Genomic DNA, 16,714 nt, shown 5'->3' with positions numbered 1-16,714 from the left:
TGGCAACCTTGGAGCTTGTCTCAACAGGGACGTAGCTTGGTGGCAACCAAATGAACCTCGGGAGAAAATCATCGTGTCAACATTGTTCTTCCCGTTGGTTTGCAAGCCCATAACACAAGCTTGTTCTTACATTCATATACTTGTGCTTGTGTAGTTTCTCTTGTAATTATTTGGCTTGTGTAGCTTGCTAGTTACCTTCTTGCTTGTGTAGCTAGAAGTAGTTCCCTTGCATGACTAATTTGGTTTGTGTAACCTTATTAGTCACATTGCTTAGTTTGTGTAGCTAAGTAATTTGCGCTCTCTAATTTGGCATTGGTTGCCTTGTTATTGAGCATTGCTAGTGAGCTTAGGAGCTTTGTGCTTTTGCTTACTAGTTGTGTAGAACCTCCCCGGTCTTGCAAAATACTAGTGGCAAAGGTTTGTGTGACCTTGCTCCTAGAATTAATTAGGTGAGCTGTTGCTAAGGTAGCACCTTGCTTGCTTGTTTAGGATCTTTTCAAGGTGCTAGAGAACTTAGATAGAGGGGTGTAGTCTTGGCTAGACCGATAGTTTTAATTCCGCACTTATTTCGGTTAGCCGGTGCGATAAGTTTTAGAAAGGACTATTCATCCCCCCTTCTAGTCCACCATCTCGACCCTTCACTCATGAACTACTTGAATCTCAAAGAGTAGCAATAATGGGTGAAGGTGGAATGATCTTAGTATCTTACTGTAAATAGATGCTATGTAGGAGGCAGAACTCATGTATTGTGATGTCGGCGAGACGTCCACTGCCTTGGACAACCCCAATGAAGAAGAACAGAATCCCTAGGTCTTCTAGAATTGGGGTAAAGTATGAGATCAATGGAGGGGTGTCAAGCAGAGGAGAAACTCAGGTACCTACAGTACCAGCAAAGGAAACTTAGGTGGGAAGGAAGCTTCAGTTGCAAGGAACATATGAGGAATCGATTCAAATTGAGGTGGCAACATATTTTCTCTCTAGTTCAGGGTTCACATTGGAAAAGGCACAGAGGCACTGTGGGGAGGTAGATACAAAATGTGCCATAAGACTCTATACGCCACACATCTGGTATCAAGTGATGCACGATCTAAGTTTGCAGGTTTGTACTTATAATTGAGTTTGCACTAGATATTTTCTCAACCAAACACGTTCGCTGGAAGATAGCGATGCAAAGACCAAGCCTGTCATGCGCATTGCGGCATGCACATGCTGAGGAATCGGACAGATAGAGGAAGCAGTCATCTGTAAGATCAAAGTCTAGATCATCCTATATACATGGGGTTAAGGTCCTGTTTGATTCCTCCTTATTTTTTTAACTCTCATCATATTAAATATTTGGACACATGCATGGAGCACTAAATATATATATTATTTATGAAACTAAAAATAAATAAAGAAAATAATTTATGAGACGAATCTTTTAAATCTAATTAGTCTATGATTGAACACTAATTGTCAAATAAAATGAATATTACAGTACCTATTAAATTTTAACACATCCCACCAAAACACCTCCTAAGGTCGGTAGAGGTTACATCCAACATTGACAAAAAAAGAAATATACTATTTTGTTCTTTTATATTCTTTGTTCTACTTTTCTTATCTATGCTTCGTTAGTTTCTTTTAAACAAGCCGTGCGCTCCAGTGGATTGAAATAACTATCCTTTATTATCTTTAGTTTCCTGTAAACAACATGTGCACTTCAATGAATCGGGATAACTATCCTTTATTATTTTTGGGTCTATCTAAATATCTGTTGATAGATTTTGATACCAAAAATTTGTCAAATTTTTTGACAAATGAAAAGCTGAAACGTCAGCAGGAAAAAAACTGACAGATGATCCAACAAAAAATCTGTCAACTTTTATTACACAAGGCATATCCATCAAAAAGATCCACAACCCAATAACAAAAAATGCAGCGCTGCTTTTTGCTGCTGCTACCCACACTGTGCTCGATAGCAGATTGCAGTGCATGCAAAACCTTGTAATTCTTTGGTTTGGTGAAGAATTACATAGTTGATCCAAAATACCTAGATCTCTGTTACCACAAAGAACAAGCATATAAATTACCTAAAAAAGATTCAAGCAACTATGACAAAGAACATGCGTATAAATTACTTGAAAAAAATTCAAGCATCCAGCCATCCACCACAGATATAGCGATGTAGGACTGCACTACAGCCAACAAAGAAAGGAAACATAAATATAACTGCCATTCAGAACAAATAACGCGATAGCTCTAAATGTCACCCATTCATATAGCAACTTACAAGACACCCAGAAAATAAAACAAAACGGAACCATAGCCACATAGAAGATAGGTGGAAGAATAGCAGACTACTACCTCTGGTCCTGAATAGGTATCCAAACAACCAACCAACACAAATGGCAAAGAAAAAGCCCCCACTGGCCCACAGCACCCCACCCACAACATATTCAAAGTATAATTGCACCAAGAAAAAAATAGAAATCACAAAACATGAAAACAAACCACAAAAGAATAAGCATATAAATTACCAAGAAATAAATTCAAGCTAGCAAATAAATCAAAGCTAGCAAACAACTATGACAGCAACAACTAAAAAACTAATCTCAACAAACACCTTCTAATGCTCCCTCACAAAATCAAATAATCACCACATCTAAAAATTAAAACATGTAAACTCTAAGATTTGGTAAATAAGGAGTAAGGACACTCTGAGTCCAAATTCCGATCTAGGAACTTGTAGTTGCTAAGTTCTTGCTAACAGGTCAATAAGTTGTTATTCATGAACTTGCGGGTAATCTCAGGGGCCTTAGAAGACATGGTAGCAGAGAAAAAGACTTCAACATGAATCTTGGTTAGGGGAGCTGGAATATATCATACATCCGCATTTCACCAAAAACATAAATCAATCAGAGGGAGATGCACTCATATTCTCACAAAAGGTAGCACCCACCCGCCCACACCCCACAAAAATAGAGAAACACACACAAAGACACACACACAGACGCATAGAGAGAGAGAGACAGAGACCCTGGGAACAAATAAACATGACAAAATACTCTAGAAAATTTCTAATAAATCTCATACAAATAAAGAAAGACACATTGAGCTAAAAAAACAAAGGATCAGCACAGAGTACTCAAAAATTTTATAACAAATCTCATACAAATAAAAAAAAGACATTGAGCCAAAAATAACAAAGGCATCCTCAAATCTAGCATTATACATTCCAAATAACAACTACATAAAATCAAATGCACGAGAAAAAAATAACAGCTCAATAAGCAGCAGGCGTAGACACACACACACAAAGAAAACAAAAAAAAACAAAAAATAGCTCAATCAGCGGCAGGTAGACACACAAAAAAAACAAAAAAGAGACTAGCATGCATAGGTAGTGTAACTAGACTTTTAGTTGTTTCACAAGTGGTACTAGAAACTTGTTTATAATGTTGATCTCACGGGGTGTTCTAGTTTTATGAATGTCTAGTTACTAATGGTGCTAAGGATGGTGTATATTGGCAACTCCGATTGGTATCACACTTCAAAGGTCCATTCTTTACACCTTAGCATCATTTGGTAGAAATTGACTCCTATATTTCCTATTCAAGGATATGTGCAAGCTTTCAAATCCAAACTCTTAGCACATATGTAGGGGGAGCAATTGCTACCATTTTGGGTTTATGAAACATGTCCATAATCTTTGTGCATGGTAAAATGCTTGGACAAGCAACATGAATCTAAGAAAATTTTATTGAAAATCTTTGTAAAAAGGGTTGTCATCAATTACCAAAAAGAGGGAGATTGAAAGCCCTAGTTTGGTTTTGGATAATTGATGAAACCCTAGTACTAACCTCTATACTAAGTGTGTGTAGACTTAATGAGGTTGGTACATGCCAAGTGATGGAGCAAGTGATGATCATGGTGATGACCACAAGATGATCAAGTGCTCAACTTGGAAAAGAAGAAAGAGAAAAACAAAACCCTATGGAGATCAAGGCAAAGGTATTGCTTAGGGTTTTGGTTTTGGTGATCAAGACACCATAGAGGATGTGATCACATTTAGGATAGATAGCCGTACTATAAAGAGGGGAATTCTTCGGCTAAGCGGTTATCAAGTGCCACTAGGTGTCATTGTTCATGTGCATGCATTTGGAACCTAGTGAGCTAACTTAACTCCTTCAAAGAAAAATGATTGTGAAATTGCTAACACATGTGCACATGTTGGTTTACACATTGTGGTGTTGGCACACTTTGAGAAGGAGGTGGATTTTGAAGGGTAGAGAGAGGATGGGTTCGGCACTTTTTGAGAAAATGAAGTGCATATTTTCTATTACGCCAGTGGAAATTTTGGAGAAGTCGCGGGAGTGTTCCTTGCAGAGAAACACTCACCGGACGCTGACCGTTGAGGCATCGGACGCAGAGGCTGTGCGTCCGGTGTGCTGTGGTGCTAGGGTTAAGCACCGGACGATGAACACCGGACGTAGGGTGGCTCCTGTTCATGCGTCCGGTGCTATCTGTCTTCTGCGAGTAATCCTGTCTGGAATCACCGGACGCTCAGGGTGAGCGTCCCTGAGCGTCCGGTGACCTCGCGCGTTTGCAGACCTCTCTGTGTTTAAGACCGGTGTGCACCGGACATGTCCGGTGCCAACTTGCTCAGCGTTCGGTGTTCTGCATGTTACTGTTAGAGATCGACGCGCGTTTTTTCAAAGGTGACACGTGGGTGTCTTTGGAGCACCGGACGTAGGGGTTGAGCGTCCGGTGCCAACTTGAGAGCGTCCGGTGACCCTGTGTTTTGCCCAGTGAAACAGCCAACGACTCTATTTGTTTAAGGGGCTATATATACGTGTTTGGCCGGCTTGGGGCTCACCCTCTTGGCATTCTAGCATACATAACTTCCTTGTAAGCCTAAGCAAACACCTCCCACTCATCTTCTTCATAGATTTTACATCTTTGTGAGATTGGGAGTGATTCCAAGTGCATTTGCTTGAGTGATTGCATCTAGTGGCACTTGGGAATCGTTTTGGCTGCGGTTTTCTTGTTACTCTTGGTGGTTGCCGCCACCTAGACGGTTTGGAGCAGCGGAGGAGCTTTGGCACGAGTTGGTGATTGTTCGTGGCCATCTCCCGGTGATTGTGAGGGGTCTTGTACCTTCCCCGACGGAGAGCCGAAAGGTAACTGTAGTAAAGTGTTCGTGTCATTTGAGTTACCTCACTTGTGGGTAGGTTCTTGTGGTGTTCTAGTGAGGACGAGATTCGTGCTACACCTCTTAGCCACCGACCCACCAAGTGTTGGTCGACACAACTGGGACGTAGCGTGTCGGCAAGCACGTGAACCTTGGGAGAAAATCGTGTGTCTTCATTGTGTTTGTTGATTGGATTTCTTCCGGTGATTACACTTCATTTTGTTGATTGGTTCATCCCCTCTACACGTCGGTATAAAGATCAAACCATCTCTCTTACTTTCTTGCAAATTAGAGTAGCTTACATTATTGTATAGAAACTTTAGGTAGCTCTCTAGTGTAAGTAGCGACATAGCTCTTGTGTGCCTAGTGATCATATCAACTAGAATTGTTGGATAGGTGGCTTGCAAACACCCCTTTAGAGCTAGAGCAAAAAGCTTCGCTTTGTTATTTACGAACCCCTTGCTCTAGTAAATTTGTAGAATTTTTAAATAGGCTATTCACCCCTCTCTAGCCATATTAGGACCTTTCAGAAGCGGCGGCGAGGGCTTTGCGCCCGCCGGCGCACATGCGAGACGGAATTGGAGAGGATTGAGAAAAACACGGTGGAAAATGAAAAGATAAAAGGTTTGCAGGTTTTAAAGGCAGATCCTTCAAGGAACCCAACTAGCCGCACGAATCTCAGAACAGATCAATGGCCCAGAATTTGACAGATAAATAACAACAAAGTCTATCAACAGATAAATAGCAAAAACCATTATTTTTATATGTAACTCGTTGTCTCCTGCAAAATGGAGCAATTTAGGGCCTTTTTTAGTTTCCAAAAATTTTCTAAAATTTTTTAAGATTTCCCATCATATCGAATCTTTAAACACATACATATAGCATTAAATATAGTATAATTTTGCGAGACAAATCTTTTAAATCTAGTTTATGATTCGACAATAATTGTCGAATACAAACGAAAGTGTTACAGCAGCCAAACCTAATTTTTCACCAACTAAGGCGTGGTTTAGTTCAAAAGATTAAAAAATCTCTATCACATCTAATATTTAGACGTATATATAGATCATTAAATATAAATAAAAATAAAAACTAATTATACTGTTTGTTTATAATTTATAAGACAAATCTTTTAAGTCTAATTTGTTTATAATTAGATAATAATTATTAAATATAAATAAAAGTGTTACCGCCACAGCAAAACAAAGCCTGAACAAGGCCCGTCGACTCCGCTGCCGGGCTGATCGGCGCTGGGTCTCCACCAACAGGTCCGCGCTGCCGAGCTGATCGGCGCTAGGTCTCCACCGACAGGTCCATGGAGCACCCTTTTTTTCCTTTTTCTTTTTTTTGTCCTTTTTTTTTGCTAGAGCTACGCCGGCGCCCATGCGATAGAGCCAAGAGAAATGGCGGCCACCGCCGCCCAGCCAGGTCCGCTCCCTCCCGCAATCCGCTTCGGCAGCACCCAAACCTCAAACCTCGCCATCCCCACGCGCACTGCGCCCGCGCCCGCGCGCCTCCGCTGCCACCTTTCCCACTCCAGTGACTCCACCCCAACCCCAACCTCCCCGGCCCTCACCACCTCCGACCCAGACCGAGACCCCGACCATGAATCCGAATCCGAATCCGAAGGTATCCTACGCTTCGCCTTCGCGTGTGGTGGCGCCGGCGCCGGTGGCCGTGTCTACTCCGCCATCGCGCTCGCCGACGAGCTCCACGCCTCGCTGCCGTCCTCTCGCTCCCTCATCCTCGGCGCGCCCGCCCCGTCCTTAGAGTCCTCAGCTGCCGCCGCGGCCTCCTACCCGTTCGCCCCCGTCCCGCTGCGCTGCCTCCCGGGCGGGATCCTCGCCGCGGCGCTGCACCTCTGCCGATTCCGCCCACACGTCCTTGTTGCTACAGGAGGCGCTCCCGCGCTACCGGCCTGCCTCGCCGCGCTCATGCTCCGCCTCCCCTTCGTGATCCAGGACCAGGACGCCTCTCCTGCTCCCGCCACCCGCCTTCTCGCTCCCTTCGCCCGCCGCGTTTTCCTCGCCTTCAATGCTCCCGTGCGACTCCTCCCCAAACGCAGGTGCGCCGTCTACGGGAACCCCATCCGCATGTCTATCCTCAAGTGCAGTGCATCCAAGATTGAGGCGTTGGCGCGCTTCTTCCCGAGAGCGGGGTTGTTGGGTGAACATGATGCCCAGGTTGTGCTCGTGCTTGGGGGAGCGGAGGGGTCGCCAGAGATCAATGTGGCGGTGCTCAACGTGTATTACGAGATTCTGAGGAGTAAAGATCGGTACATTATATGGCAGACGGGGACGGAGACTTTCTGCGAGATGGAGAGCCTCGTCAGGGGCCATCGCCGGCTTTTTCTTACCCCGTGAGTTATCTTGGTTTTGCTGTTTTCCTCAGCAGCAGCACGAATTGCTAGCTGGAGGGTTAGTTATGTAATTTTCTAAATGCTCATATTCATGCACCCTCACCTCTATTAACGCATGCAGCACACCTTATGTGAGGGACTGAGTCGGTGGAGATCTTAAGATTGATAAAGTCACTACGAGCTTTTCCCAATCGATGGATACATTGTGTACCCTAGAATGAATTGCCTTATTTCTTCTATAATAAATCTAGGAACATACAAGCACCCGTGTTAAGTCTAGGACATGAAATCAGATAGTTATGTTTCACACAAGGGATCTATGTGCCACATTTTTGTACACGCTCAAAGCTTTGCATATTCTCAAAAGATGGCAGTGAGAGTTGGGTGTGATCATGAGAATAATTCAGTGAGAAGCATTTATATAAAAGCCATTTATTCCGAAAAGAGAATGGATATGGTGTCCTTTGTCGTATAGGGAACACAATTCTACTTGGTTTATTCTAAAAACATTACAATTCTACTTGGTTCATTCAGTTGGTCCAATTGCTAAATGCAATTTCTTTCAATCTGTATTGCTTGGCATTCCAATATCATGAACAATTCTCAGGCTGTCAATGCCATTTTCTTCTGCACTGCATATGTCTTATCCTCTGTACTAGGCTGATTCACAGATTCTGACAGTTTCAGATGTTACTTCTTGTGAAGGTTCTTGCATGAACTGGAAATGGCATATGCTGCCTCTGATGTCGTAATTTCTCGAGCTGGTGCAATGACGTGCACCGAGATATTGGCCACTGGGAAACCATCAATTCTGGTATCATAGATCATGTTCATATATTTTTTCTAATTCCAATGTTTTTACTTATTATTTTTTGTGTCTTGATGAAAGTAATTTGAGTTTTTGTGAGGATGTAATTCTGCTTTTTTGAGAAGACATACTTTGTTTGTGTAGAATTGGGGAAATCACCTCACACTTTTATGGGTTGCCTTTCATAAATATAATTATATGTTAGATATACAATCTTGGAGTACAAGTCAAGTTAGACTATAACTCTATCTCTAATACCCGCCCACAGTTGTAGCGGGAGAATTTCGGATGATGTCAGTGAATTACTGTACAAGTAGTTCTTCATCATAATGCCTATGGCGAAGTGGATGACAATCTCGATGTGCTTTTTGCGATGATGGTGAATGGGATTTCAGGGTCATATGTGTTGTGGAAGCAATCAGGACGTGAAACACCTGAAGCATTTGGCGAAGCTAGCAACACTCGTCAATGATGTGGGCATAGTTCTTAAGGCGCTGCCTAGGCGGGCAAGGCGGGTGCCTAGGCATCTAGGCGGTGGCGCATTGTCATACCTCGCCTTTACGCCTTAAGAACTATGGATGTGGGTGACAACACGGTACTTAGCCTCCGCACTAGAACGAGACACGGAGTATGCCATTTTGAGGACTATGAGACCAAATTGTCATCGAGGAAAATTTAGTAGCCTGACGTAGAGGGTTTGGAATCTTGACAACCTGCTCAGTCTGCATTAGATTATGCTATCAAAGACTAGAGAGAAGACCAGCCTTGATGTGGGGGCAGCGCAAGGTGAGGTTCACGCGGGTCATGCATGTGCTTGCAAGATGTTGGATCAGCGATGGGCTCGCCATCGGTGGCGACAATGCAAGACGTTGGAGCAGCGATGGGCCCGCCATCGGTGGCAACAATCTTGGCATGAGCATCCTCAAGTGTCGCCGTAGAGTGATACTCCGCCATGCTTGCTCGTTGAATAAGATTGACGGAATACTCGCGTCGTTATAGGATAGGCCATTGGGTGATCACGTGACGGAGATGTTGAGCATGAAGGTGCTCAATGATCCGCTGAAGGAGAGCCATTGAAGACACTGTTAGAACAGTGTCATCCAAAGGTAGGCGACACAGTCTCCATCTTTGTAAACAAGGAGAGACATGTCAGAGAAGGAGGTAGTGAAACATGGAAGTCGAAGATACATAGCGAAGTGTTGGTACCAAGCACATGGATCTTGTTGAAGCCCGTACAAGGAACGCTCCAACAGACATACATGATCACGAGCAGTCGGATTGTTGGGGTCAAACGACTACTGACAGTCCTCCATATGACCATGCAGAAAATCATTTTTCATGTCTAGCTGATGAATAGGCCAATCGCAAGAAATGGCCATGCTCAAATAGTGGTGGCTGGCTGAAGGCCTCATAGTCCACACCATTTGCTTGGAGAAACCATGAAGCACCCACTAAGCCTTTGTGATGACCGAGGGTGCCATCTGAGTGGAACTTGTGCTTGAGGATCCAGTTGTCAGTGACCACATTAGCTGTAGGTGGTTGCGGCACAAGGTGCCATGTGCCGTTGTCGACCAATGCCTTGTATTGATCAACCATCGTCGTGTTCCAATGAGGATCGGCCAGGGTGCTGCGATATTTGCTTGTCATTAGCAAGATGGAAGCATGAATAGTTGACAAGTTTTAATGATCAATGAGCCAAGTGACATGCTTCAGCGAGCTAGATTGAGATCGTGTCACAATCTGCCATAGGAGTGGAGATGTTGGCATGGTATCCCGCATTGGTCGAGGTGTAGGAGATCCGACATAAGAGTGGAGACGTTGGCGGGCTGCCCTACATTGGTCGATGCGCAGGGGCATGAGGCAGCAATGGACCAACGATTGCCCAATACCTGCCTGTAGGAACAGAGTTGTGCACAGGTCGGGGCAGGGGGACAGGGGGGCAGTTACTGATTGGTGGGACGAGGCTGATGATCGTAAAACTGCTGGAAGACCGATCTAGAGCCGGCAGCGGGATGAGTGGCGTTGGAGGCTCTGTTGTTGGTGCTACTGGCGCTGAAGGTGACACATGGTAGTAAGGGAGACGAGCCACCACACAGGGTGTCAGGCTGCCTAGTCCCTGGCATCGGAGGGGGATTGGCCAGCGTGGCACCCGCTTGCAGGCCATGCCTCCAGCCCCATCTTAGTGCTGACTGGTAGGGGAGCTGGCATGACATGCCCAACCGAGATGATGGCATTGTCGTCAAAGTCCGGTGAAGAAGACCACAAACGCTCGACACCCAAACTAGCTGGAGCTACCATGGGAGAACACTTCCACTCAACACCCGAAGAGGGTGGAGCTACTGTTGTCGAATCCTACAGCAAGAAATCAAGAGCTGATGGGGCTGTTGGAACAGCCTGAAACGGAAAGACATTCTCATCGAACACAAGTGACAAGAGATATGGATGCGGTGTGTAGATAAATCCATGCAGCAACCTTTGTGACAGGGGTAACCCAGGAACACACAAGCTGCAGAGCACGGAGAAAGTTTATGGGAGGTTGTGGCACTAAGATTTGGTAGTAGAAAACCCAAAGACCCGTAGGTGAGTATAATCAGGAACATTGCGATGAAAACCTGAAAAGGGATGGAATTTTCTATGGTGGAGGGATGACCATTGAGCACATAGGTGCCGATAGCTAGAGCCTCAGCACAATAAGCTGGGGCCATGGAGGCGTTGAATTAGCGTGGTGTGCACTATATTGTTGACAGTGTGGAGCATCTATTTAGCTTTGTCGTTTTGCGGGGAAGTATAGGCGTATGACATTCGCAACAAGATACCTTGAGAGGAAGTGGTGGCAGTGTTGATGAATTTGGTGTTTTATCATCTTGAAAACACTTGGGCAGGCAGCCATACTGGGTCTTGGTGTAAACAATATGAGAATGAACATTAGATGTATGATGCAATGGGAAGGACTAAACAAAGTGACTGTAATCATCAACCATGACCAAATAATATTTGAATCCAGAAACGTTCAACACAAGAGACATCCATACATCGCATTGAAGAATCTCAAAAGGAGCAGAAGCATGGGAAGGAAATAGCAAAAGGCAGACATGTGTGCTTGCCAAGTTGACATGTGTGGCACATACTACATGTTGCTTTATTACAGTTTATTGCTGACGATTTATGAAGAGTGGAGACAACTGCAGGACTAGGATGGCCCGGGCGGTGCCGTGGTGATGCCATAGGAATGATGAAAGGGCAAGGTTGCAGGTGGAGGACGATGACGAAGCTGACACACAGGAAGGGTGTAGAGATCCCCATCGCTATTGCAAGGAAGAATCAGGTGGGTGGTCTGCAAGTCCTTAGAAAAAATCTAAGGCATAAATTAGATAGAACAATTATTGTCATGTGTGAATTGGCAAACAGAAAGTAAGTTGCGAACAATGTTAGGCACGAAAAGAATATTGTTCAAAACAAAACTAGTTCTAATAAGTGGGATAACAGAAGTGCCACGACCAGATATAGGCAAAGTTTGATCGTTGCCTACAGTGATGAAGGAAGGGGTTACAGGGAGGCAATTGAGGAGCATACCATCATGTCATGATATGTGTGACGAGGCATCACCATTGAGAACCCAGGAACCAGCGCCTAGAACCTGCAGCTGGTTGAGGGCTCAGATCAGACCTGCCTAAGGTGGCAGCGAGAGTTAGAGATGCCAAAGGCACCAGAGATCTAGGAGAAGGCGATGGAGGAAGTAGACATGCCGGCCTTAAATGGTATGGGATGGCGTTAACTCGGTCAGGCAGAAAGAAGGGCATAAGGTGCGGAAAAAGGGGATGCGCTGAAGAGAGCACACGTCGAGGCGTCGCAGAAGAGATCGCGAGACTGGCGTGCACCTGTGGAAGAACACGCGTGTGAAGGGAGCATGCTCTAGGACACGTGGGTAGAGGAGATCGTGTGGTGGGTGTCTGCATGGCCATGGAGTCAATGGTGCATGAGAGGAATTAGGGCAGCGGAAGGAATCGGAAGGCGACCTGGGCTCTTGATACCATGTAGAATTGGGAAATCACCTCAACTTTTTAGATAGGGATGAAACTGGTTTAGATAAATACGGATACCAGTGACCCTGCATTATGTCCTGTCACATGCCCAACACGAGCCGTCCTCATCGGGGGAGAAAACGGGCCAACTAGGGCTCGAGGAGGGGGCACCGCCGCCATAGCCGCAGTTACAGCTGGGCGCCGCCGCTGCGGCCGCCCCTACCATCGTTATCTACAACTACCATATCGAGTCCTAGTTGGTTTTTGGAAAAGTTGGTTAAGTTAGGGAGTCGAGTTTGTTAGAAAGGAGAATCGGTGTTTGATGAGGATTATAAATATTTGGGGATATGTAACCAAACGAATCAAGTAATAGACGAGCGAAATCTCTTTTCCCTATCTCCTGTCTCTCTGCGTGCCGCCCTCCTGTGCCGACACCCGTGTCGCTGCTCTCTGCTCTAGCCGCCGCCACCAGCACGCCACCGGTCCCCTCTTGGGGACAGGACCCTAACACCTGGTATCTGGAGACCGATTCGATCCCCACACCGCTGCAATGGGTGATCTAGCAGAGATCCAAAAGCTCTTCGCCGATTTCTCCAAGGACGTCCTCGCCAAAATCGACATCGTCCACACGCAGCTCGCCAACGTCAACGTCTACCTCTCCACCATGGAGAAGGGACGTTCAGCAAAGGAGGTGGCCGAGAAGTTCAAGCGCGAGAAACAACTTCTCACCATCAAGCTGGAGATCGCCACAAGGGACGCAATGGAGAAAGTCGGTCGTGACTTCCTCAAAGCGCAGACTGATAACTCTAACACGCAGGCGATACCGGAGATCGCTGCCAAACTAGAGGCCAAGCTCTTCTGCAAGGAGGAGCCCAAACCGGAGATCTGCCCGCACAAGCTCGCCTTCGCCACGTACGACGGCGAGGACCCCTTCCCATGGCTCAACTGGCACAAGCAATTCTTCAAGGGTCAACGGACCCCCAAGAGCCAGAAAACATGGTACGGCTTTTACCATCTGACAGGTACCGCACAACAGTGGTACATGAGACTTTCGCAGGATACCGACGTCATGGACTGGGTATCCTTCGCCTGGCGCGTCAACGAACGCTTTGGACCTCCCACCAGGTGCAGCCCCTTGGGCGAGCTCGCCTCCCTGAGGAAGACTGGCACCGTCGACGGCTACATGGAGTGCTTCCTGGCGCATGTCGCTCGTGCTGGCAACCTCGACGAGTGCTAGCAAGTCAACATCTACACTGCCGGACTGCAGGATAACCTCGACGGGTATCTGCATGTTGTTAGCCTCTGCAGGATAACCTATAGAAAGAAAGAAATTATACACCAAACCGCATCAGTGACAATATTATGTTGAAAAGGTAAATGTACAAAAAATTCAGTTCCATATCATTGTAACCTCTCTTGTCCTCATATGGAGCAACTGAAAAGATCTTCCCATGGCCCATGAGATACTCAAAGCTGTTCTGCTGTGCCAAAAGCTACTCTGCTACAATTATGTCTCTGTCCTGCTCCCACAAGCAGTAGGATTGATGATTTCAAGTTAACATGAAAGGTCAACTTACAAAACATAACTATTTGGTTGTTTTTTTGAAAAGGGCCACTTGACCCAGCCTTCTTTTGAGGCTATTGTAGGAACCAGCGATTGAGCCCTGGCCAGCCACCCTACATGCATTTTTTTTAATACTCATCTGTCTACATAAGTATTCATCATTTTACTGAGTTCAGTTATGCAAAGCTGTTCATTGTTACATATCTTTCAGATACCATTGCCAACAATTCTGGATCACCACCAAACGAGAAATGCATATATCATGGCTGATATCATGGGAGCAAAGGTCATCACTGAAGATGAACTTGATTCTAGCAGTCTCACATCTGCAGTTGATGAAATTTTTGGTATGTGTGGTACCTAAATTCAGTTTCTCATGCTACTGGCCATCATGCCAAATTCACTGCTTACCGAAAATTACGTGATTATTCTACCACTTATCCTTTACCTGAGATCAGAATTGAATATAAAGAGGAAGGGTGGCGTGAAAACATGCGCGTTATAATGTTTGTCTGCCATTGACCATTGTTTCTTGTCATGCGTAAACATTGCTTGTTGCCTTGTTGTATTGCTGCTATTTGGCTGAGTCATCAGTAGCTTCTCACTTGTGGAAACCTTGCATCATGCACCAGTAAAAGATGTCTTGTTTGAATTTAATTTGTAACTAATAATGCAGTTGAAAGGCAGCTCTTGCAATAAAAGGCAAGAGCATGTGGCTAAGTCATCAGTAGCTTCTCAATTGTGGAAACCTTACATTGAATTCACTTGTAACTAGTAATGCAATTGAAAGGCAGCCTTGTAATAAAATGCAAGAGCATGTAGCTAGTAATTGACTTCGTATTGGATTGCCATGATTGGACCATGAATAGTTGGTCATATTTTTGGTTCTTATAAATTTATGTAGATCACATGTTTTTTTTTTCGAAGAACCTAGATCACCTGTTAAAAAACTCTAGTAGATTGCTTTTTGTTTCTGCAGAGTATATAAAATCTGTTCATGTTTTTTGATCTTATAAAGTCACTCATTCCTGATGATCTCTCTCTCTCCCCCTACCCCCCCCCCCCCCTCTTTCAGATTGATATTACTGATCTATTTTTATTTTACAGGTGATGAAAAATTAATGGCAGACATGTCTCAGAAGGCACTAACTGCAGCCCGACCAAATGCTTCAGCTGATATAATCCGCCACATATGTTCATTGATTGGTTCACCTTACCCATCATGAAACTTGTTTTAAACATAGCAAAAAGTTCTTCATGTCATGAGCACATTTTGTATTGTTTTTGTTTTGAAGCAACAGCATGATGACATCATTTTCTTGAGGTGGAAACTGATGTTTAATTCCATTGATTATTTGCTTGAATAATAACCGTGCAATTTGTGCCCAAAAAGACTTTGCTTCCGGTATCAATTGGCTGTTCATAACATCCAATGGATGACCCTTTTTTTTGGTTTATTTACAACAATAATCTGGAGCTGTTGTAAACGTTTAAAGTGAGTGTATTTGTTTAACTTTGGCCTAATACCTGTTTTTGAAGAGAACTAAAGCCGAATTTTTTTTTTCTCGAACAACGCAGGAGAGCTACGTGTCATTTCATTAAGGTAGAAGAAAGGTCTTACAAGGGTCAAGAAAGACCCAGCTAACACACCCACACACACTCACACACACACACACACCAGATACAAACCCCTTGGGAACTAAGTTACAGACTTGACTTTCATAAGCGACCAAGATCCTTCAAGCTTTATGTCTCAAAGGGCCGCGACCTGAGAACAAGTTCCTAGAGCTTGGAGGCACCGGCTGAGCACCAAAGTTCCCCCTCCGAGCTAATAGCTCTAAAAACCTCCTGAATGTTCGGCCTTTGTTATCAAACACACAAGAGTTGCGATGCTTCCATATCTCCCATGCCACCAAAATTATTAAAGAGTTGAGGCCTTTACGTATTTCTTTTGAGACAGCAGCAATTGATCTCTTCCACCACCTCGAGAAACGAGACACATTATGCTGTGGTGCCACAAGCAACAGACCTATTTGTTCCAAAACCAAGGTCCAGACTTGTCGAGCAAAAACACAGCCCACTAGCAGATGATTTATTGTTTCATCCACTTGATCACATAAGGGACAAGATTCTGGATGTGGCAGATTTCTTTTTGCTAGCCGATCAGCTGTCCACACCCGATTATGAACCACTAACCAGATGAAAAACTTACAGCGTGGGGGAGCCCAAGTTTTCCAAATTCTTCTCCAGGGGCCGAACTTAATGGAGCCCTCAAAGAAGGCCGCATATGCAGACTTGCTACTGTAAGTGCCATCCTGCGTAAACTTCCACCTATATTGGTCTGGACTTTCTGGTTGCAGAACAAAGCCATCCACCATATCCCAGATGCGGAAATATTCGAGCAAGACTTCAACTGTACGAGGTCCCTTAATATCTTGAACCCAGCTTCTATTATGCAGTGCTTGAGCCACAGTCCTACTTTTGGCTATTCGTTTTGGGACATTTCTGAACAGGTTAGGCGCTATTTCAGACAAGGTATGCCCATCTAGCCATCTATCTGTCCAGAACAAGATTTCCTCCCCATTTCCAACTATGGCATCAACTGCAATATGGAAGAGAGCTCTGGCCTTAAGAGAAACAGAGACTGGAAGACCAGCCCAAGGCCTTTCAGCATTTGTCTTTTGAGCCCACAACCAACGAATCCTGAGTGCACAGCCCAAAAGTTCCAGATTATGAATCCCAAGGCCTCCATATTCAAGTGGTCGCTGCACTTTCTCCCACGCTACCA

General features: G+C 44.8%; 1 protein-coding gene across 1 annotated transcript; it reads left to right on the top strand.

The window, feature by feature from the left end:
- Positions 6,505 to 15,318, top strand: LOC8069547 (UDP-N-acetylglucosamine--N-acetylmuramyl-(pentapeptide) pyrophosphoryl-undecaprenol N-acetylglucosamine transferase). Its single transcript, XM_002457801.2, has 4 exons — positions 6,505 to 7,532; positions 8,238 to 8,346; positions 14,138 to 14,273; positions 15,034 to 15,318. Exons 1-4 carry the CDS (start codon positions 6,577 to 6,579, stop codon positions 15,150 to 15,152), a joined length of 1,320 nt encoding a protein of 439 aa, XP_002457846.1. The 5' UTR covers positions 6,505 to 6,576; the 3' UTR covers positions 15,153 to 15,318.

The sequence above is a fragment of the Sorghum bicolor genome, chromosome 3 (genome assembly GCF_000003195.3).
Source record: "Sorghum bicolor cultivar BTx623 chromosome 3, Sorghum_bicolor_NCBIv3, whole genome shotgun sequence".
Taxonomy (NCBI): domain Eukaryota; kingdom Viridiplantae; phylum Streptophyta; class Magnoliopsida; order Poales; family Poaceae; genus Sorghum; species Sorghum bicolor.
This window is presented reverse-complemented; position numbering and strand designations above follow the sequence as displayed.

Excerpts from the sequence above, each read along its gene's own strand:
- LOC8069547 (XM_002457801.2), top strand. The coding sequence starts at position 6,577 with ATGGCGGCCACCGCCGCCCAGCCAGGTCCGCTCCCTCCCGCAATCCGC. Across the intron at positions 7,533-8,237 it reads CGCCGGCTTTTTCTTACCCC|GTTCTTGCATGAACTGGAAA; the intron begins GTGAGTTATCTT and ends CTTCTTGTGAAG. Across the intron at positions 14,274-15,033 it reads TGCAGTTGATGAAATTTTTG|GTGATGAAAAATTAATGGCA; the intron begins GTATGTGTGGTA and ends TTTATTTTACAG.